Source organism: Pinus tabuliformis, chromosome 9, assembly GCF_031772625.1.
Source record: "Pinus tabuliformis cultivar Carrire ecotype Pingquan chromosome 9, CPIR1, whole genome shotgun sequence".
NCBI classification, from domain to species: domain Eukaryota; kingdom Viridiplantae; phylum Streptophyta; class Pinopsida; order Pinales; family Pinaceae; genus Pinus; species Pinus tabuliformis.
The window spans coordinates 1,295,158,444-1,295,182,624 of record NC_142307.1 but is presented as its reverse complement, the minus strand read 5'-3'; the positions used below and the strand labels follow the sequence as shown (position 1 = coordinate 1,295,182,624).

Sequence of the window (24,181 nt, the reverse complement as noted above, 5' to 3'; positions counted from 1 at the left end):
TTCTCTCTCAATGTTGGTTGTGCACTTCCTTTTGCATAAAGGGTCGGGTTTGCAATCTCATGAAGACATATGCCAAATGTTGGACGTGGCCCTTCGGGAGGATGAAGTTATTGAATATGGTTTTATGCTTGAGGAAGGATATCCTGATCATCAAGATCAAGTTATTGATGCATACCTCAAGGATTGTACCGAAAAAGAGACCCATGAATTGGAAAACATCTCCTCTGAGGATGATGAAGAGTTTGATCCTGAAAGCCTCCAAATTCTGCAAGAAATAATGGATGAATATAGTAGGTCATGCAGGGGGTTAGTAAGGGAATATAATGCTAATGAATTATTCTTCCACTTATACAAGCAAGAGGAGAAGCTCCTTAAAATGAAATGTGAATATGACAAAAACCCTGCTGATGATCTCCTCCTAGAAGCATTATACCAAACTCATGTAATAGGTACCTTAGCTATTGTTCTCCAAAAGAAGAGGGAAGAAGAGAAATCCCGCTTGCCTAGTAACGAGGATGATTTTGAGGAAAATCAAGGTAACCAAGCAAATGAACAATTTTTGAGAAGTCTTGATTTGGGAATTGGGTATGAGGGCCCCATGGTGTCTCATATACGTGAAGATGAACCCAAGGAAGAAGAAAATGATCCATCACTTCCAGTTGACAATAATGGCCCTTGTGAAGCCCTTCCTAATGATTGGAAGGGTCTCTTCTTTATGTTCCAAGATGACGATAATCTGACCAAAGAAGATCCTCCCATCGTTGGGATTGAGGAAGATACTTTCTTTAGCCATGCCACTGATAAAGGGTTTTTCTTCATGTTTGAGCATTCCTCCCCTTGTTGCGTCCCTAGCCCGAGTATAGATGTTTGTGATGAGGTTCATTCCCCTAGTTTTGATGAAGAGTTGGTTTTCTCCATGAAAAATGAAGAATCATGGTTTTTCCCCAAATACAATGATGATTCCACCTCTTGTTTTCCCAATAGCCAAGATAATATCATCCTAAACATGTCATTCACTCCTTCTCACCCTGAGGATGATAGGCCTGAGATAGTTCTTCATCAAAGGTTCATGTATTTGATCATTGACATTTCCATTTTCTGGTTAGAGGATCAAATTCAATCCTCTCGGTTGGTGTCTTTTCCTTCTTCTAGGGTTCCTTTCTATGGCATATGGGTTTCTTATTTTCCCACCTCCTGCCCTCGCAATCCCTCATACTACTCTTCCCATTTGTGTTTTTGGATCCATTACATAAATAATCATAGGAGCACATGTTTTTATACCAATCAATTGACGTGATGGTTGCATTGGGTCTCTGATTATACTTAACACTTGACATTCTATCATATGCATGTTATGGTAGGATGCACCACATGCTCATTTTCTCATTAGAACTAACATCATATGATATTATCATGATAGATTAGCTACATTTAGATTAAATTTACATTTCACTTTCTTGTTGATTTTTATGGCCTAATACTAAGCATGGGTGATCATAAGACACCACAAAAACATGCTGCCCCGTGTGCTTGGTCTTTGATATGTGCAGGTAACAAGTCCGCGGTACCAAGAGATTGGTGGTGTTCTCATGGCCTCTCGTTCGAGTAGTTTTTCACGCCTCTTTGAGAGCTCATGTCCCAATTGGAACCAAATGTTACCCACCACTTGTGGGTAGTATATATAGGAGAACTTTTTTCTCCTAGATGGTCCTCAGCCAACAACCAAAAGTCCCTTGCAGCCACCAGATAGCTTGACCTGCCATTTTCTCCGCTACCTGAGCCAGCCATGTGATCTCTCGCCCACTTGTTATGATTATATGTTTAAAGGTAGGCCTCTCGATCTCGAAGGTATGGCATTTCATTGGTGTAGTTGAGTAAATTTCCTTACTTGACATGGCACTTTCGAGCATGGATTGGTGGGGGGATTCGGCTGAAAGAGTGAGTTAGGTCTGTACTCTTGTCTCCACTACCCGATTTCGTGGTTAGCCTTGTACCCTATTCTTGTGGAATCTCTTTTGCTAACCATTAGCTTTAGGGTTGGTACTACATGGGAAATCCCGATTTTGGTTGCGTGGTCCCACTTCCCGACACCATTTACATCACTCCCTTCCACTCATTTTAGCCCCATTCATTTATTTTCCCATCTAGGTCCACATGTGTCCATTGGGTCCACATAGGATTAGCCTCCCTCTCCCCTTGCCCACACCTTGGATTGGGCCTGGAATGATGTCCCAAAGGTTGATGCAGCTAAAAAGAAAATAAAAAGCATAATTTGGTCACTCTCAACAAGAAATGTAGAACAAAATGCAAAAGATGGCTGGGACATACAAATTTAGCATTTGGGCAAAAGCCAAACATGAGCTCTACGCCTATTCATGGCCATCACCCTGGTTCCTATGGGCCATATATGAGCCCCCTCCACATTAAGGAGCCCATGATTGTCCCAACCCCTAGTAGGAAATGAAATGCCTTGCCTTAAAAGGGAATGCCTACTGCTATATCCTACACGTCATGCTCTCATTCCCTGGAGACCCGAGCAGTTATGAAGAAAAATCAATCAAAGGCAAAAGATATATGAAAATGTTGGAAAAACAAAGGCCAGGGTAACTCATGTACCACGATTTTCTCCCTCCTACTTTCACATACCCAGGTGTGGGCTTCCCTTATTATAGTTACCCTTGTACCATAACATGTGGCCTGGACAGTGTTGCGGGGGAGCGCCCCACCCCTCTCGATCCTGCTCCCAATCCGTGCTCCAGGCGGGAGCGCGCTCTAGAAATTGCTACCGAAAAGGGAGCGATTTCCGGAGCGCGCTCCCTAAAAAAAAATGCTCCCTACCTTTTCGGGAGCGTTTAGCCTTTTTTGCAAATTTTTTTTTGCAGTAATGTTCCAAATGCAATTTTTTTCAAAGAAACAAATAAGTTTTGAGTGGGGAAACTTAATGATGAAGCCTATGGCCCTAGTATTGATATGCGATTCATGGTAATGTTAAATTCTTAAAGTAAAAGTGACACTCTCCTTAATCTTCATTTTCATCCTTTAACTTAAATTTTTAACATTACCATGAAATGACTCAGGATGTTTGAGAGTGGTTCCGACCTCATTGGATTTCATATGGAGAAAGTAGAATTTTAGATTTCATTCAAAATCCAACAGACTTATTAGTTTTTCAGGATTTCAGGATTGCAATGTTTCCATTGAATTTTGTCATGTATTAGGGTATGGAACTCGTATTTAATCAAGAGAACCAATCCCTCTATGTACCTTGATGTTAGTGACATTGGTTGTCGAACTCCTCTATCATGACCCTCCTAAAAATGTACGTATCACTCAAACAAAATCTTGACTTGACATGCTATGCTTTTTCTATCTTATGTTAATGCTTAGAGGGTGATATTAATGACAAAGATCCCTATACAGATACAGAGGTAATGACAAAGATACCTCTAGATATTAATGCTTAGAGGGTGATATTAATGACAAAGATCATGATTTTCCAACAAGACTAAAAAACTAGACATTTCTCGTGGTGGCAAGAGACCCAAGCATAAGCAATAGATAATAGATTTACTTGTCTTTTCTAGTTTCTAGTAGTTTTTATAACTATTGACTCTTTCATATTTATTATGATATTTTTTTAAACAATATATGACAATTTAAGTTTGAAGTTGGCAATTACTACTCATTAGTAATGTATTATGAATATGATGCTTCATGAAAGTTGAAAGTTGTTTCATTTCATTTTATATAACATTTCATTCTTGTTAGATATTATTTGTTGTGATGGTTACACTTAGCTTACAAGTACAACTTTGGTGATCAATGATGATAAATGTTATATATTGAATTTTGAAAGCTTGAAACTTTAAGATTGATGAATCACGAGACTCAATATGTTGTATGTTACTATGTTACTAGCTTGTGGACGTGGTTGATGAAGATTATAACTTCTAGATGATTGTTGTTATATGGTTCAATCTATGTTTTTTATATCTAATTCATAATTCTACATGTTTTTGTTGACATATATGTATCAAAATATCAAAATATAAAAAATATGTATATTATATAAAAAACGCTCCGGGGTTCGCTCCCAAACCGGGAGCTTTTGAAAATGTCGCTCCCGCACTCCTTTTCGCTCCCGCTCCCAAGTAACACTGGGCCTGGAGCATTCCCCTGATCCCCACTCCATTCCATCACTCTATCATTTGCCACCTACCACCTGATGGATGTACCATGGACATGTCACCCCATTTAAAGGGTGAAATCACCTAATAGGGTCCTTGATTAACCCCCTTATTGAGCTTGGAGACACTTGTACATGCCAAAGCCCACTATGGAAGGTCATGCCACCATGAAATGTCCCATTTTTTTCATGACTTGTAAGCTATTTTACTTGATTATTCTGACGATTTGTTGTATTGGAGGGAAAGGGGACGCATTGGATCTTATACAGGATTGCAGGTGGGTCTCAATTTAGGGCTTGGTCCATAATTGCGCTAGGGTTTCCTCTAGGGGCCCTCCAAATTTGAAGCAATTCTAATAGTGGGATCTTGAGATATAGCAAGTCCTAGCTCAAGGACCATTTCTTGCCTTAGGTTTTCCTTGGCTAGTGTCCTCATTTGGATGATTGCATTCAATCCTCAAAAAGAAAATTTGTCCTTTGATCCTCTTCTCTTCCCTAGTCAGGTTATGTCCATCCTTGGTCGATCAACTCCATATCCTTGGCCTAATCTTGGGTCCACTTGGTCCTTTGTGGTCCCAATTTTACAAAGATCACATAAAGGGCCAATTATCCATAAGTATTTTCCGGCCTAGGAATCGTCTTTACAAGATATATTCCCAAACCATAGCCTCAAGAATCCTCTAGAGAGCCCATCATCTTGCTTTCAAAGCAAGCAGGCTATTTAATTGAGTCTCTTTTGCGAATAGGTCTTGGGAGTCACTCATTATTCTCTTATTGATCCATTTATCTAGTGATTCCCCTTATACTGAGTCTCCTCCCATCAGTGAAAGTTTGTAAAGAGCAGGGAGCCTTAGTTGAGATGATAGTGTGATATCGCTCCATTCTTTCCCTTGACCTAGTAGTTGCTCCAAAGGATCCCCTCTTAGGACCCCTACTAGTTTGAGTGGTAACAGATATCACCCACAAAGTGGTGGATAACATGGACTAGAGGGGGTTGTAACAAAAGGGAAGACGACTGATATTTGTTCTCTCGTCCAAATTTAAGCTAGTAAGCTTATGATTAGATATTCCTGTAGAGAGTATCCTGGAAGATACAATGCCAGATCCTGTGATGAGATCCATATGGACAATCAATCAATCTGGGCTTTCTTTGATGTTTCCTGGTCCTATTCGTCTGTTGCTCCAAGTGAATTTTTCGTTCTTTGGTTTAATGTCTGTAAAGCTATGATCAACCATAATTTTTTGTAGCTTGTCTTTGCTTGGATCAAGGAGGTTGAGACTACCTCTTTTTTCTTTAGTATTCATAACAAGGTTGAAGTCGCCACCTAATATAGTGGAATGGCCACCATCTGTATCTATCTTGGTTATTAGAGAGTTCCAACATTGCTCTTTGTTCGTAAAGTGCTCAGGGGCATTAATGTTGTAGATTGTGAAAGTTTTCCCACTTTCTTTGTTTTGAAAATCTACCTTTATACAATGTTGCTCTTTGTGGATATTTTGGATATCCAGAATTGTATGGTTCCACTTTGTGCATATTCCTCTTGATGCACCTCTCATGCTGATTGCTACCTCTTTGAAATCCTTGGCAATTTTTTGATTATGGATGTCATTTCTTCCTCACTTGATTTGGTCTCCTAGATTAATAGGACTGTGGGCTTTTCTGATATTTTATTGCACTTATTTTTGAAACGTTCTCAAGGCCTCTGTAATTCTAGGAGACTAGGCTCATTATTTACATTGTGAAGGGGGGGCAAAGCCCCTAACTCTCCGTGCTTGGGTTTGAGGTTCTTTCAGTGCTTTCCCTTTCGCTAAAAATGAATCTATAGGTTGTTGGGTGCCCATTGCCATGACTTTTTGTGTTGCTTCATCGAAAACCTCTTTGTTGGACTTCCTTCTAGATTTCCTTTGTAATGCTTTTGGTGGTACTATTGTTTCTTTAGCTTTTGTTCTGGTCAGACATCCAGCAAGGGAGGGGGTTGAGGGATTGAAGGAAGTAGGGGGGATTAGAGAGGAGGGAGATGGGATCATCGTGAACCAGATCTTGAGATTTTAAGGTTTCTGTTGTAGGGGGAGTGGGAAAAGGGTTGATTTGTTTGGGATCTACAATTGTATGACTGATGCAAGGTTAGATTGAGGGAGGTAGTTTGTTTGTAGCCTCCACCTCTTCAAGTTCATTGTTGGAGGTTTGAACGTCACCTGGATTGGAGGGGAGATTGGCTAAAATCTCAAAGGTATTAGAGGAGCTGGGCATGGAGGCTCCGAAATGAGACAAGAGGTTGGCATTGGAAGAAGATGGGACAATAGGTGTACTGTGAGGAGCCGATGAGGTAAATCCAGGTTGGGAAGGCTCAGGTTGTTTAGAATGTTTGTCGGGGTTGTTATTTTTGTGCCTGACTGTTTCCCATTATTCATCTCGGGTCTCTTGAGATTCAGATGCAGAATGTTTTGGACATCTATTAGCGAAACGGCCATATTCGTGACATACCTTGCATTTGAAGGGTAGGTGTTCGTAATCTAGCTATTGAATATGCATCTAGTTATTGACCTTGAGCTTCACTTCTTTAGGGAGTCCTCCAGCTAGATGAATTTCCATGCAGATCCTAGCGCATGCATGCATGTTCTCCTTTGGTTCACTTTGATCTATGTATTTTCCCATTGTGTTCCCTATGGTTTTTACTGATTCATCCCCCAACAGTGGAGAGGGAGATGAACCTAGATTAGCACAACATTAGGGATGTCAAGTTCTAGATCAAGGTCTAGGGCCCATTTGTTTAAGTAGAGGCCCCTTGAATCCATGAAATACAGTCCATTCCTGAAGATTAAGTCTCTATCTTCCTTGGATTCAAAATAGAAGGTGAAGTATCCTGTTTTGCAAAAGCGTGCAGATATTTGCCCTTTGATTTTTGGAGACCAATTTCACTCTATCCATATTTGCACAAATTTTGGAGAGGGACAGAGACCAGTGAATTGCTCAACCAATCCTTGCTCAGCAAGGGAGAGAGCTACCTTGCGAGGAATGGAGGGGGGCAGATCAATCTCAGGTATGGAATCCAATCATTTAACAAATTTGGAGACAGAGGGGCGCTCATGAGGGCTGAGTGATGAGGTAAGGGATAGGAATGCAGTTGCAATAGGGCCAGACGGAGTGGGAGGGGGTTGATCCCCCCTTGGAGAGGACTCCAGAGAGGTCATGGGAACTAGTTGAGGCAGGAGATTGGGAGTAGAGCGATTGGTTTAGAGAGCGAAACCCTCAACGTTTTTTGATAACAATGGAATATTTGGTTCAGGAAAAGAGTTGGGATTTGTTTGCTCATCATGCATTTCCATATAATAATGGAAATATGCCAAGAAACATCGACAAGATGACAACAAAGCTTGTGTGTGCCTAATGTGGAGGGCTTCCACTTGTTGCATGATTGTTTTTATGTGTGTGCATAGTTATGAGTTTTCTCTTCCTAGGTTTTTGGATCACATGGTAGCTGCTTGTGCTACTCCATCTCTTCCATGCCTATTTCTCTATATGGTGCCTCCACTCAGGAATCCCGCTTCCCCATGAGAAGATGCCCTTTTTCCATCCTCGTTCTCTCTCTTTAGTAGATTCTTACTGCAATCATAGTGCTACCTTACATTTCAGATATCCAAAAAATAAAATAAATATTACGTTTATAGAACCATCCTCCATCTCATAAAAATAAAATTCTAAGCAGTCGATAGACAGATATTTGATGTCGAGCATGGAAGCTCTGTCAACACCTGAACATGGAACACTGATTTCTTCTCTGCTAGCTATATTGTTAAATGTTGCTGCTATTTCTTTGTCTCCCAAACCCTTCTCAAATCCAAATGAGTAGAAGGAGATATTGATGCCATTATTATTTCTTTGCAATAAGTATTTCCTCCAAAGGCCAATTTGCTTGCCTTAGACTACTGCCGCAGGGGTTCTTGGGATTGTGGGTTCAAAATAAGGCAGGAGCTTGAGATTTATGTTCTTGTCGTGGTCCCATGGCAATGTACACATCGGGTTGCCTCAACTATTCACGTGGGGATTGAGATTGCTAATCTCTGCCTCCATGGGTACAGTTGCATTTAGTCGAGCTAAGTTTTGGACATTTGATGTGAAGTTTCATATGGCAAGGATGATTCGTTAGAAGTGGAACATTCACCCATGGGAATTCAACAAGGAGAACCAACAATCGAAAAGTTTCCCAAGGAAGGAACTTCCAATGACACCTCAATCGCTATGTAACATGGTTTTGCATCGCAATTGGGTTGGCAACGTACTAGTGGAAGGTTATGTTCTCTTTATGTCTGATGGAGGAGGTGGTGGTCTTTATATTGCCACTTACAACCTATTAGAAAGATCATGGATTCAATTAGTTGCTTTGGCTCGTAGGAATTCAATTGAAGAGAAACTTGGAGGCTTTGGACATGTCATCGTTCATGATTACTTTCTACACCAATGATGGTTTTCAAAGCTTTGATTTTTTCCAAATGATATTTCCTTAATGGAGATGCACATACTGTAATTTTTTGCATTCCGTGCAGATAAAGAGAAACTACATCCATTCCTTGCACATAAAGAGAAACTACATGGTGTTGTGTGCGCTAAGGGGAAGAATGTGAGGGCCTTATTCATTTTCGTAATTCAACAAAGTTGTCCAAACTAAATTGAATGGTCTTTCATCTCCGACATGGAGCACTTCTATCGGAATGTGGTGCAACTTCACTCTAGATTTTTGGACTATAAGGGAATGTGGCATCGCACGCATATTCATTCATGAAAATCTATTCACATTCAAAATTAAAAGAATGACAACTTGCAAATAGTTTTTTTGGTAAGGTTATCAATGAATTTGTAATGTAAACGAGTGAATTTTTGATAGAAGCCCACACCTCATTGAGTTTGCCACGTGGAGGATCATAGTTTTTGACCTTCATCCATGTGAGCATTTTGGAAAGACATTAGTCTTCTTATCTGACAATGGGGGGTTGTTAAAATTGGCAACTGGGGCGAAATTCCACTTTGAACAGGTCCTTTGAGGAAGATGATTGCAGCATTAAATTCCTCTTTTTCATAGGACCAAAATCGATCTAAAGATCATCAAATTTGGATAAGTAAAAGTGGGTTTTTGAATTTATTCTATTACCCAAATATTATTAAGGTCGACCTTATCTCTATGCCGGCTCAACAGATCCAATAGATGCGTCCCTTGATCCTCCACCGAATTGTATAAATAAGGGTGCTTCCATCCTCATATAATCATGATCCTAAGAGAGCAACTCGCATCTCTGTTTGGTTGCAGATTTGGAGCATCCTAGACAAATAGGAGAGGACAAGTTCCTTTTTGAATACCGAATTAACCTCCTAGTTGGACCGAGTAGAAGAGGATGATTTGCGGATTTTCTGGGTATGTTTTGGGTCTAGTTTTTGAAGTATTTTTGTGAGATAAGGCTACTGTCCTGTATTGAAGGTCTAACCCTTCATCACTGTTTGGAGGAGGGTCGTGAGTCTGCACAGGGGGCTGGGAGTAGCTCTTCTTGCCAGCGAAATAAAGAGGAGCATCTCTAAGGTAGCCGCAAATGCTAGAAGTATACTTGAGTTGTAGATCAGGGCTGATGATGTCTGGTGATTAGCCCTAACCAGGCCGAGACCATAAGTTGACTCAGACAGTAAGGCATGTAGGTATGTTTTGAATCAGTTTGGACATAGGTCATATTTGGACAATGTTTTTGACATCCTCTTCTCCAGTTAAGGGATTGAAGTCTCGTAAGAAGGTTGCATACATATTCAGGATTGAAGTCTGGTAAGTGGCTGCATCATTCAGGAGGAGAGGCTAAGGCACATGAGATCTCTAAGTCCCAGAAATCATTTTGAGAAATTCCACCCAGATGAGGAGTTATTAAAATAAATAATATTTTTAATGGGTTCCTAAGTCTAAACTTAGGAAAATAAAAATATTAGTGGGTACTAATAAAGATAAGGGTGGGAAGCTTCTAAGAGACAAGGATCAAGTCTGTTTTAATCTTAGCCATTGATTAGAGACTTAATCTTGGCCGTTGATTCATCAACATGAAAAGTATAAGAGAATACTTGAGGATCATTAGGAGGTACCGGCAGATACTCAGTATCTCAAGGAAATTCAATTCTCAAGGAAGAGGAGATCGATTTTAGAGGGAGTTGCAGGGTGGAGGAAGAGGAGGGCTTCAACAACAAGCAGAGATCGAGGAGGAGGTGATGCAGGGGCAGTGGAAGACAACGCAGAAAGAGACGCAACCCTCACGTAGGCTGACACAGAGGGACGCAGAGCCACTTAGAGCCACACAGAGTGACGCAGAGGTGACGCAAGAGTGGGAGCAGGGTCTCCAAAGTGTCAGAAAGTCTCAAAGGGAAAGTCTCAGGTATTTTCTTTCAGTTTCTCTGTAAAATCATTCCTTGTAAAAGCAATTGCTGCTGAAGATATATAAACCCTCATCTGCTGCACCGGTTTTCCCACATTGGGTTTTTCTGGGGACAATTGTCCAAAAACAACTGTGTTGATGTGATTGGTTCTTGTGCATGTATTTTTCTCTGGGTAATTGTGTGATAACTGCAGTAGAATTTATTTTAATATTTGCTGAAGGGATTTCGTAAATAACTTATTGTGAATAATAAGTAGGTGAAATAAATCAGTTGTTGTAGTAGAATTTCAGTTTAGAAATTTTCACATGGTATCAGAGCAGAGATCTGACAACAGGAGAGGGAAATCAACTATGGGTCAAGAGCATGATGCAGAGGCATCCACTCAAGGGGACTCGTGCAGATTTCCAGAAGAATGCACAAGGGACATGAATTACGATTATTCTATGTTAGCTTCCAGATTGGAAGAAGAAGTCGCTTTCTTAGCAAGCTCTGCCTCCTCGGAGGTTTGGTATATAGACAGTGGAGCTTCTTGGCATATGACAGGAATCCGAGAATGTTTTTTAGATTATCAGGAAGAAAGAATGAATTTTTAGATCACCATGGGAAATAAGGCAAAGTGTACTCCAGTAGGAAGAGGTACTGTGGTCTTTCAAACTGAAGCAGGAGAGCGGCTTCGAGAAACCAATGTGTTGCATGTGCCGGGATTGGGGATGAACTTACTCTCTGTATCTCAACTTCAAAACAAGGGCTATGACGTTTTCTTCATTAAGGAGAGAGTATATGTCAAACACCTGAGTTGGACAAAGAAGACCTAGATTGGAATCAGAAGTAACAGGTTGTACATGTTGCATATAGAATCACCAATGGCACTGATAGGCAGTAACAGAGACAAAGATTTGAATGAACTATGGCACAGGAGGATGGGACACTTACACATGGGGCTCTGAGAATTCTCAGGAAAACAGTATCAGGAGTTCCAGAACTAAGTACCGAACAAGATGATGTATGCAGAGCATGCGCTCTGGGCAAGTATGCCAAAGCAACGTTTTCCAGAAGTAACAATAGGGCTAAAAGTGTGCTAGGATTGATACACTAAGATACCTATGGACCGATGTCCACAAAAGCTCTTAGTGGTGTTGAATACTTCGTCACCTTCATCAAATGACCATTCCAGAAAGACTTGGATCTACTTTCTGAAAACCAAGGATGAGGTTTTTGGTCGATTCAAAGAGTTCAAGGCTTTAGTGGAGAATCTGACAGGAAAGAAGATAAAAGTGTTGCGCTCAGACAGGTGGAGAGTATGTTGACAAGGACTTCACCGATTTTTGTGCGAAGGCATCAGAAGAGAGTGGACAACTCCCTACAATTCGGAGCAGAATGGAGTAGCAGAAAGGAAAAACAAGACAATTGTGGGTAGAAACATGTAGCACGACAGTTTATGTCTAGAACAATACTCCACCTAGGGCATTGGGTAAAATCACTCCAGAGAAGGTCTTCACAGGGAAGACACCTGGAGTCAGTCATTTCAAGATATTTGGGAGTTTAGCGTATTGCCATATACTCGAAGAAAAGAGAAAGAAATTAGATCAAACTGCTGAGAAAGGATATCTTGTGGGATATAGCGAGAATGCTAAGGCATATAGAGTCTATCTTCCAAGGAGTAGGAAGGTAGTAGTTCGACGGGATGTAAAGTTCATGGAGGATAGAGCTTTCAGGAAATCCCGAGAAATGCCTTTCGAGGAGTAGTCGAAAGACGAGCCGTTGGTCAAACCACTTCGACCAAGCGGAAACTAGTACCAGAAATTCTCCTGAAGACAAAGCTTCAGAATAGGAGGAATCTCAGGAAGAGGAAGAGCTGATAGATGTGCCTACTACCAGTGGAAGAATGAGTCGGGAACTTTGACAGATTCTATGGGATGCAGAGGACTTCATTGGTGCACCTAGGAATAATAAAAGGGAGCGAAGACAGCCAGACAGATATCAGGCCTTAGTAGCTCAGGTTGGGGAACTTTCTAGTTTTCAGGAGGCCATTCAGCATCAAGTATGGGTAGATGCTATGGTGGAGGAATACAACTCTATAATGGTCAATAATATTTGGGAAGTGGTACCTAAGCCTCAGGACATATCAGTGGTAGGTTTGAGATATGCTGCAGACAACAATGTGGAGAAATACAAAGCCAGGTTTGTGGTTAAGGGGTATGCTCAGAAGGAAGGGATAGACTACGAAGAAACCTTCGCCCCAGTAGCTAGGTATACTTCTATTAGAACCGTGATATCTCTTACAGCACAGATGGGGTGGGAGATTCATTAGATGGATGTCAAGACGACATTCTTGAATAGGGCAATAAAAGAGGAAGTATACATTGAACGACCATAAGGTTTTGAGACACATGAGAAGAAATCTCATGTATGCAGATTAAAGAAAGCCTTGTATGGACTTAAAAAGGAACCTAGAGCATGGTACGGTCGAATTGATGGCTACTTGCAGAAGATGGGGTTCATCAAGAGTGACGCAGACCCTAATCTCTATTATCTGGTCGTAGACAATGAGCCTCTAATCCTAGTGTTATATGTGGATAATCTCTTCCTGAGAGGATCATCCAGGCTCATCAAAGACTTCAAGAAGAACCAAGCCATAGAATTCGACATGAAGGATTTGGGACAGATGCATTATTTCCTAGGGTTGGAAGTTTGGTAGCAGAAGGGTGAGATCTTCTTTGGACAAGGGAGATATGCTACATAAATCTTGAAGAGATCCAGGATGCAGGACTGTAGACTTATGGCTACTCCAATGATCACCAACTGGAAGAAGATTGATGCATTAGAAGGTAAAGACGTTGATCCCACCTTGTACAGGTAGCTTATAGGGTCCTTGATGTATCGGTCAATACCAGGCCAGACATTTGTTACGCTGTCAACACCCTCAGTCAGTTCATGGTGGAACCTAAGAGGGTGCACTTGGCAACAGCGAAACATGTTCTCAGGTATATACAAGGAACAGTCGAGCATGGACTATTGTACACCAGAGGCGATGACATCAGGCTGAGTGGGTTCACTGACGCAGATTGGGCTGGAAGTTCAGTAGATTGGAAAAGTACAACTAGGTACTGTTTCAAAATTGGATCAAGAATGACCTCCTGGTGTAGTAGGAAACATAAATCCATGGCTCTGCGCTTAGCTGAAGCAGGATATATGGTAGCTAGCATAGCTTCGTGCCAAGCCATATGGCTTAGGAAATTTCTTGTGAATCTATTCAAGAGAAGGATGGAAGCGACCAGGATCATGTGTGATAATCAGAGTTACATCAAGCTCTCTGAGAATCCAGTATTTCATGATTGGTTGAAGCACATTGATATCAGGGGTCACTTTGTCAGACATTGTGTCCAACAAGGAGCAGTACAACTGAGGTACACTCCTATAGGAGAATAGGTGGCAGACATCCTCACCAAGGCTCTAGGAAGAACAAAGTTTGTTCATTTCAGGGAGAAGATGGGAATGGTAAAGAATCCATTTCAATAATGGATAACTATCAGAAGTTGCAGTGCAACAGTTAGCAATGGCATTGCTATGGACAGCATGTTGAGAGGGAGCTGTAGTACAGGTGCAGCAGTGGTAGTGGCAGTGTCATGGGCAACAGTACAGGAAGCAATAGTGCAGGGGATGTGAGGTAACAGGCCAAGCATTAGCACATGTACCGATGCGGAAGATCAATGTGATGTTTCTATAGTGAAGCATTGTTAGAGCACACTCCTCGCTAAGAGGGAGTGTTGATTTTTGGTAGCATCAGATGTGCTCGAACTTTGAAATTTGGAGGAGAGGCTAAGGCACATGAGATCTCCAAGACCCATAAATTCTTTTGAGAAATTCCACCCGGATGAGGAGTTATTAAAATAATTAATATTTTTAATGGGCTCCTAAGTATAAACTTAGGAAAATAAAAATATTAATGGGTATTAATAAAGATAAGGGTGAGAAGCTTCTAAGAGACGAGGTTCAAGTCTATTTTAATCTTAGCCATTGATTAGGGACTTAATCTTGGCCTTGATTCTTCAACAGGAAAAGTATAAGAGAAGAATTGAGGATCATTTGGAGACACATTGACAAATACTCAGTATCTCTAGGAAAATCGATTCTCAAGTAAAGGAGATCGATTTCAAAGGGAGAGTTGCAGGGTGGAGGAAGAGGAGGGCATCGGCAGCGGGCAGTGACTGAGGAGGAGGTGACATAGGGACAGTGGGAGACAACACAAAAAGAGACGCAACCCTCACGCAGGCTGACGCAAAGAGACACAAAGCCACTCAGAGCCACGCAGTGGTGATGCAGGAGTGGGAGCAGGGTCTCCAAAGTGTCAAAAAGTCTCAAAGGGAAAGTCTCAGGTGTTTTCTTTCAGTTTCTCTATAAAATCATTCCTTGTAAAAGCAATTGCTGCTGAAGATTAATAAAGCCCTCATCTGCTGCACTGGTTTTCCCACATTGGGTTTTTCCGGGGACAATTGTCCAAAAACAACTGTGTTGATGTGATTGGTTCTTGTGCATGTATTTTTCTCTGGGTAATTGTGTGATAACTGCAGTAGAATTTATTTTAATATTTGCTGAAGGGATTTCGTAAATAACTTATTGTGAATAATAAGTAGGTGAAATAAATCAGTTGCTGTAGTAGAAATTCAGTTTAGAAATTTTCACATCTTTTATCATCACAAATGTTTCTTGATGATGATGTGAAGTCCTTAATGATGATGGTGATGATATGAACCCATAGAATGATAAATGATACGTACTCCTTGTTGATAAGTACTCTTTTGATGTCATGAATAATGTGATTGGACTCTTTGATGGTACTTGATACTTACTCTTTGATGATGATAATCTGGACAATGATGAAGTAGATGATATAGTTGATCTATATACTCTATTCCTTGGATTTCTTGATTATATAAATGATGTGGATCTCCTGATGCTAACATAATCTCTTAATGTTGATATGAACTCGTGAATGATGATGATGTGGATTCATTGATGATGAACTCTTTGATGTTACAGACTCCTTGATGTAAGCTTCTTGATGATGATATGAACAAAGTTAACTCCTTAATGATTTGGGTAAGGTCACTTTCCCAATATTTAGAGGGAGTAATGATTGAAAATGATGTCTGTTGATATCAATATAAGATTTTCAAAGCCAAGATGGAAATCCTTGATAAACTATTTCCTGCACTTAAAAGTTTGATGAGATGGAGAAGTTGTTGATCCCTGGTTTTCTTGATAAACACCTATCACATGCCTCTAAGTCAAGCTATGGATGTGCTGCTCGTTGAGATATCAGTGTGATGCTACTATTTATGGTCAGAAATTCATTGCCAGAATACAAGATTTCATGGATATTTTGATACTAGCTCGGTTGGCAGTGTGATGAGTAAAAGGAGTACATCTAGTGCTATATTTCTTGATTCTGTTGCTCTGGGAGCACTATTGAAGCTGAATGCATGGCTTATTATGAAGCCAGTTGGTTGTTGAAGCTCTTCAGTGAGCCATTTGAGCACCCGTTGGTAACCATCATTGTATATTGCGATATTTTTGAGTGGGATTCATTTTTTCAGAGAATCCATGTTCCACGACAGCTCTAAGTATTGGGTACCACTTTATTTTGATATGATACATTGGAGAGCTACCAAGCTCCATCATTATTGGTTGGATGAGCATATTACTGTCATCCATACATAGCCTCTTGGTAAATTCTTCAAGGAGAGGTTGGGAGTCGTGGATAGACCCTACTATGAGGGTCTCAGTTGATCATTGAGCTCTGGGAGCTCTTGGGAGCTTGGGGTACTTCTTGAGCTATGAGCGACCATAGGGTGAGTGGTTCACCTTCCCCTTTGGTGCACTGCGTACAGGGTGAGTGGTTCACTTTCCCCTATGATACCCCATGATGGTTGACATATGTGTAGGGTGAGTGGTTCACCTTCCCCTACGATTGATGACACATGTATGTAGGGTGAGTGGTTCACCTTCCCTTACTGTTGATGACATATGAGCAAGATGAGTGGTTCACCTTCTCCTATGGATTACCCAATGAGAGATTCATATAGGCATCTATTGACATGTCAGTGGGACGTGGTTCATCCTTTCCCCACATGTAGGATGCCCATTCCCTATGATTGTTGGTTGACATGTTGGTGGGACGTGGTTCATCCTTTCCCCATGTGTAGGATCCTTCGTATGATTGATTGTTATGACTTGTGTTTGTAGGATGTGGTTTATCCTTTCCCTACATGTGATTGTAACTTGTGTTTGTAGGACGTGGTTCATCCTTTCCCTACTCTCGGTAATTTGCATACGTAGGATGTGGTTCATCCTTTCCCTATGTATGGTTTTGGTGTATGACTGTAGGATTTGGTTCATCCTTTCCCTACGTGTGATTGTGATGTGTTATTATAGGATGGTTCATCCTTTCCCTACGTGTGGTTGTGAGCAAGATGTGATACATTCTTTCCCTGCTATTGATTCAGTATCATCCTACCCATGTAGTCTGAGACACATGGGAAGTACCTCTCATTTGGCCAATGAGTTGGGAAAAGTGGTTAGGGACCATAGTACTACCGATGGATGTATCGGGTATTGCCGTACTCCCTATGACTAGGATGCATGGTGTTTCTCAACTTGATTTGGGATTAAGTCTGATTGAGGTTTTACCTCTGAACTGAATTTCTTCAGTGGAGAGTGGTAAGGTCTTGTGACTCACTCTCGATCAATTCTTCTTCATTATTACATCAATGTTCAACAGAGCAGAAATGAGGTATAGAGATGGTTCATGACGACAAGTTGGCATGATGATCAATGATGATGGACAGATTGGCAAGTGGAATTCTCCCTAGTTGAGAGGGAGTGTTAAAATTGGCAACTAGGGCCAAATTCCACTTTGGACAACTCCTTTGAGGAAGATGATTGCAGCATTAAATTCCTCTTTTCGAGAGGACCAAAATCGATCTAAAGATCGTCAAATTTGGATAAGTAAAAGTGGGTTTTTGAATTTATTCTCTTACACAAATATTATCAAGGTCGGCCTTATCTCTATGTCGGCTCAACAGATCCAATAGATGTGTCCCTTGATCCTCCACCGAATTGTATAAATAAGGTTGCTTCCACCCTCATATAATCATGATCCTAAGAGAGCAACTCACATTTCTGTTTGGCTGCAGATTGGGAGCATACTAGACAAAGAGGAGAGGTCGAGTTCCTTTTTGAATACCAAATTAACCTCCCAGCTGGGCCGAGTAGAAGAGGATGATTTGCGGATTGTATGAGCATGTTTTGGGTCTAGTTTTTGAAGTTTTTTTGTGAGATAAGGCCGCTGTCTTGCACTAAAGGTCGAATCCTTCACCATTGTTTGGAGGAGGGTTGTGAGTCTGCACAGGGGGCTGGGAGTAGCTCTTCTTGCCAGCGAAATAAAGAGGATCATCTCTAAGGTAGCCGCAAATGCTAGAAGTATACTCGAGCCGTAGATCAAGGCTGATGATGTCTGGTGATTAGCCCTAACCAGGCCAAGACCATAAGCTGACTTGGACAGTAAAGCATGTAGGTATGTTTTGAATCAGTTTGGATAAAGGGCATATTTGGACAGTGTTTTTGACATCCTCTTCTTCAGTTAAGGGATTGAAGTCTGGTAAGAAGGCTGCATACATATTTAGAATTGACGTTTGGTAAGTGGCTGCATCATTCAGGAAAGCAAACTTGACTGGGTTATCTCGTCATCTGGATAATGGTTTTCCTCAACATATTGTCTTAAGTGTACTCTCTCTCTATTTCTCTGCTGAAAATTTGATAATAATTATAAGAAGAATTGATCAAGGGTTTTCCCCATCTTGGGGTTTTTCCTTGGCTTGAGCCACATTCTTGTGTTCTTCTGACTTGGCTTGTCTTCAACTTTTATTATTTATGTTCTTTCATTAGTTACAGTCATGATTAATGAGATTGCTAATGGATTAATGGGCAAATGAGGTAACTAACCTAAGCAAAGAACATGTTAAGTCAAAATTTACAGGGGTTGATATAAGTGATTGATAGTGAGACTTCTAGTTTTGAAGTCCAATTAATCAAGCATGTACAAGTGAGCTTGAGCAACAACCAAAACCACAGGCTCAAGCTTGGACCATAATCAAAGTTGTAGCTAGAGTCAAAGCCATGAACATGATTTAGTTTGCGGTTATCTTCAAACTGACATCAGTTTGCAATCATCTTCAAATCGCCATCTATGAGCACTTCCAATTAGAAGAAGGCAACAACTTTCTACTAGATTTGGAAATGCTCCTGGAGTTGTCGAGCCTTGGAGCCAAGTTCCATTAATTTGTGGTCAACTTCAAACCACTATCTCATCAGTTTGTGGTTATATTTAAACCATCATCAGGGAGCACTTCCATTTTGCAGAAGACATCAACTTCTAGCCATATTCCTAATTGTTCTAGGAACTACTTCGAGCCAAGTTCCAGAGTTGGTGGTCAGCCTTAAACCACCACTACACTGGTGGAATACTTCGGCTTCCGCTACACTTTTCGAGTTGGTGGTCAGCCTTAAACCACCACTGGTAGAAAATTTTGGCCTCTGCTACCCATTTGGTTTGTGGTCTTTCTTAAACCATTAGATTCAAAGAGCACATTCAGCCATTAGCAGCTACCCTCATCTCTCTACTTGGGCTTAGTATTAACGGGGGGAATGTTGGACACATAATTCTTTAGGGTTATGGTGTGGAGTGTGAACTGTTATAGCGAGTCCAAGAGACCTTGGTAGTTGAATCCAATGGTCAAAACATTGTATTAATATATGTATCATCTTAATGAAATAGCAATTGATGCTTATTCTTTCATTCTTGTTTGCACAGTCCAACCAAATGCAATTTAAATGATGTCAGCCCTAATATATTGCACAAAATTTCATGAGAAACAATCAATATGCTTCTCACATCACAAAATCACATCCTTTAGCGAGTCATAGATAGTATTCTGAGTGCTTTTCCTTGAACAGTTATAGTATTAGTGTCATACCTCAAACTTATCATATTTGATTGATGCAGTCTTAATTATGTGGACTTAGTGAATACTTGTTTCTTCATGGTTGGTACTAACATTTAAACTCTTCATTCTTACATCTTTAAGTATGAATAGGTTGTATTTTTCTAAGAATTTAAAGTATGGACTTTGTAGGACTAGGAACCAAGTGTGTTCCTATGCATAAATATTCCACAATCTTGTTATTCTGATATGGGGCACTACGCTAAAAGTATTGTAATATGCCAAACTTGGAGTGTTAATCCGAGTAGTTTTGCCTGTTTGTCATGTGGCTGTCATATATATCCAGCTAAAATAAAGTTTTCTGGAACACAGTGCATAGACATATCTTCTTTTAATGATGCTTATAAAAGTTATCAAATAGCTGGTTTCTTAGATTTTGTGCTTCTTTGGCAGTGTCTATCATTAATTCGGTGGCTAGAAGAGCGTTATGAACCTGTCTATATGCGCCATCCAGGGTTTCAGAAAGGAGCCAAAGCTCTTCTGACACTAGAACAATCCTCCCCACTAGAATTACCTGATAACCTTTGTGGGGAGAAGTGGGCTTTTGTTCAATTGCCTTTGGCAGGTTTGCTTTATTCATCCCTTTATATGAAGAGTACATTTTCAAAACTGTTGTCTTTTGTGCAGATGTACACGTAGGGTCAAATTTAATCAGTATGCATTCTATTTATGTATGTTTGTGTTTTTTACTAGTGTTTTCTGTGTTTTTTTAAGTATGCCTTATATTCACCTAAATATATTTACAAAGGGAAAAACAGAGGCGCAAGGGTATATACGAAGAAAGATCATATCCTCTTCCTCAATGCTAGTAGGGCAGAATTAAAATCAGAATAGGCTTGACCATCTAACCCTGTAGCATCCTTAATCAAAAGATAACCTTTAGCCAACAATTGCAAGCGTGCCTTTCCACACCAACTATAACAAAAACTCTGTAGTGAACTGACCTCATTAACAAAAGAATGTTTACACTTAAGCTTGCAGATCATCAATAAAGCAGTGATGCTGAGGCAATGCCAATTTCCTGTGAAAGAAACAAGAACTAAGTATCTGGAATCACCGAGAAAGGTCGCTCTCCTATGTAGCTTATCGAAATAAGAGTTGATAATTGGATGCTGATCAATGTACTACTAACACTCCCTGGCATGTTGACAGTCCCACAATACATAGGTCATTATCACCGGCTTGCCACAAATTAAATAGAGTCCATGTGTGAGATCACTTCTTGCCAAGCAAGCCTTGGTTGGCAACAAGGTTGCATAGAGCAAGAGCAGAGTGGGAGCATAATATTCCAAAAGTCTACGAGAGCAGAGCATCTATATATATATATATTATTGCATTTTTGTTAATAAAAAGACATCTAGAATGCTAAATTAGTTGCAGAATATATGAAAACATGCATACTTGTACATCAATGAAGATAGAAATGGCATCCATAGTAGATTAATGATCAATCTGTTAGTTTTGTAGCATCGGATGTGTTCTAGCCTTGAAATTTTGTGGAGAGGCTAGAATGCATGTAATCTCCAAAACCCAGAAATCGTTTCTGGAAATTCCACCTAGAAATAATTTAATTAGATTATTAGTCAATTTTTTAATATTTCCTAAGTCTAAATTTAGGGAATATGACTAATTAATAAAAATTAATTAAATTAAGGTGTTAATGTTCTAAAAACTCACACGGATCAACTTCAAGTTAATCCTAGCCTTCGATTAAGATCTAATCTTGGACGTTGAAGTCTCGACAAAGGATTATAAGAAGAAGTCAACAGGGCTTGGAGAATACACTTGAGCAGTTCGATTTCATGAGTAGATCGATTTCTTGAGTAGCAGTAGTCAGTTGTCGGAGAGAGAGCTAGTGAGATCGAAGCAGTGAGTGAGGGGCAAAGACAGTAATCCAAAGGGCAAAGACAGTAATCCAAAGGAAAGATTTTCCAAATCTGGGGAGGCAGCAACAAGTGAGCCGACTTCTCCCAGAGAGGCAACGCTGAGGGGTAGCGCAGTTGCTTCAGTCAGGCAGTTTGATTTGGAGAGAAGAAAAATCATTCTCAGTTCCAGAGGTCGGGAAGGAGTCCTAGAGGGTCGGAGAGACGATATTCTCAGCATCTAGAGGCAGAACAAGTACGACTTCGTCAAAGCCCAGTCCAAAGCAAGTCGTCCAGCTAGCTATGCAGAGCAGCGCAGAGGCAGATGCAGAGCTCCAGGAGGCTGAGTTTTGATAGGTGTTGACCACTACGTGTCAACTACCCATAGCAGTACACCCTTTTTTTTTCGCAAAAGGGATAGTGCTTGAGCGACGTGTCCATGCCATTCGACTTCCATCATCAACCTGATCGTGTTATGTTGTAAACCCGGTCTGCATGTTTAAATTGTAAATAATCTTAGCAGATATGAGTCATGTATGTAATTGCTTAGGTGGACCTAATTTTCTAGTGATAATCTACGTTCCAGAAGGTTTTTTGTCTCATCGATCCATGATTGGCAGAGTTTTCCTTCAGCCTAACCCAAAGCTGGAATGAATTTTATCATTAGAATCTTAGGGGAATCCTAGTGTGTTGATTTGCTAGATTATATTTGTGTCGCAGCACTGGGTGGTCCATGAGGGTCTATGTCAAATGGGTTTTCCCCCTTCAGATGTCAAAATTGTAAAAGTCATGATGTAAAGTGTCTTGAGGGTTAGAATTTTTTTTAAATCCCCTCATAAGTCTTAAGTCCTAGGTCCTAGGTAATTTTCCAAAGGCTAAGTTTGAGGATCCAAAAAATAAAAATTAAAGAAATAAATTAAAAAATAGATAAAATAATAATAAAAAAAAAATAAAAATAATAAAAAAAAATAATAATAATAATAATAAATAAATAAAAATAATAAAATAATAATAAGTCAAATTTTTGAGTAAATAAATGCAGAATTTTAATTTTTTAATATATTAAAATGCATTTAAAAATTCGACGGATGAGATTAAAAGAAATCTTGATCCTCATCGACGGTCGAGATTAGTTCGACATGGATCACTCGAACTAGCCGTTGGGTTTTTTTTCTTTAAATAGGGTGCTAGGGGTCATTTGAGACCATTCAATCTGTGAGTCTTGTGCTGAAGAAAACTCTCTTGTAAACTTTTTCTTGTGCAATAAAGAAAGATTTTGGGGTTGAAATCTTGCTGGTGTTACTCTCTTGAAATGTTGTAAGGTGTTTCATTCACTTTCTGCATAAATTCATTTTCAGCCATTGGTAATAGCTTGTTGAAGAGTGATGTTGAACACAGGTATCTTGTTCACTTACTAGGGTTTAAATGGTAATAAAATTTCTGGAAATAATGGCAGGTATCTCCATTGGATTTGGGTTTTACTACTGTTTTTTCCCTCTTTATTGATAGTTGAAGTGAGTTGTGCAGGAAATTTAGATTGTGAAGAACAGCGGGCGTTTTAGGAAGTTCTCGGCTGAACCAGCCGACTCCCACAAAGCATTCTCTTGTAGAGCCCACTCAGTTTTGATTCTTGGTCTATCATTTAAATTTATTTGTGAATTGCATGAGAGATTTCTGAAGTATCTCATAGTAAATCTGAAATTCTGAAAATATTTCTGTGGATTATTGACAAATCTGGCTGCTTAGAGTCATAAATCTGTGAATACTGTAATCTAGCTGGTTCTTAGGGTTTTCAACTTTTCATTTTTAGGTTCTGGTTGTTTTCATTGTTTTCAGGTTGTAGGTACAGGTTTTGAAAATTTTGCAGGGATAATTTTCAACAATTTTTTTTTCAAATTTTCTGAAGAAGGTCAGCTATCTGCTAGATGGGGTTTTATTTCTAGAAAAATTTTTGATTTTTTTTTTTTTAGGATGCTGTGTGGAGCTCCTGGACTGTTACCAAGCTTCAGCATTACTGTCTATCAGCTCTTTCCCTCAACACGCAGCTTCATTCTGCCAAGCCTGCAAACGGATCTTCAACATTGTAGCTGCCAAATAACCTCAATCCTCTCCAGTGCTGCCTCTTTTTCCTCCACGTATCCACCTGTTGCTCCATTAACCCCGCGTGAAATCTGTCTGCTACCCATCGTTAACCATCTCTTCTCTTTCTCTGCGCATTTATTCTCCAGTATCCAGGCCTGCAAAAACCCTCACGTAGCTATCCCAACTCCATGCATATCGCAGCACCCTCCTCCCGCTTGTACGCAAAGCTACAAATCCGTTGCCATTTTTCTCCATACTCATCCTGCATGACCTGCGTTTTCCATATGTTGTCGGCTTCTTTCTCCTGTAATCTCTTTGCCTTCATCACATTATCCATCAAATCTCGCTGCCCAATCCTCTGCTACAGTGATCCGCTCCTCCTTTCTCCTTCACGCCATTGAACCCATCCATTCGCCATCCTTTCTGTTTGTCCGCAGCCTCCCAAAACTCTGTCGCTCATCCCCTTATATCTGCTAACCTATCCGTGGAGCCTCCTCTCCTCCTTTTTCCATCCGAGCTCCACGCAGCCTTGGGAACCCGTAAGAACCTGCAAACAAAAAAGAAAACAAGGAGTCCTTCAGTCGCCCTC

The 24,181-nt window shown here is 40.3% G+C and overlaps 1 protein-coding gene across 1 annotated transcript in view; it reads left to right on the top strand.

Annotated features, from left to right (window-relative positions):
- The window catches only part of ATAB2 (RNA binding protein), a 248,859-nt gene that overhangs the window by 108,789 nt on the left and 115,889 nt on the right, over positions 1-24,181 (top strand). Inside the window, exon 3 of the mRNA XM_089440581.1 lies at positions 20,042-20,213. Within this exon, the coding sequence (XP_089296707.1) occupies positions 20,042-20,213 (172 nt within the window). The remainder of the gene's footprint in view (positions 1-20,041; positions 20,214-24,181) is intronic.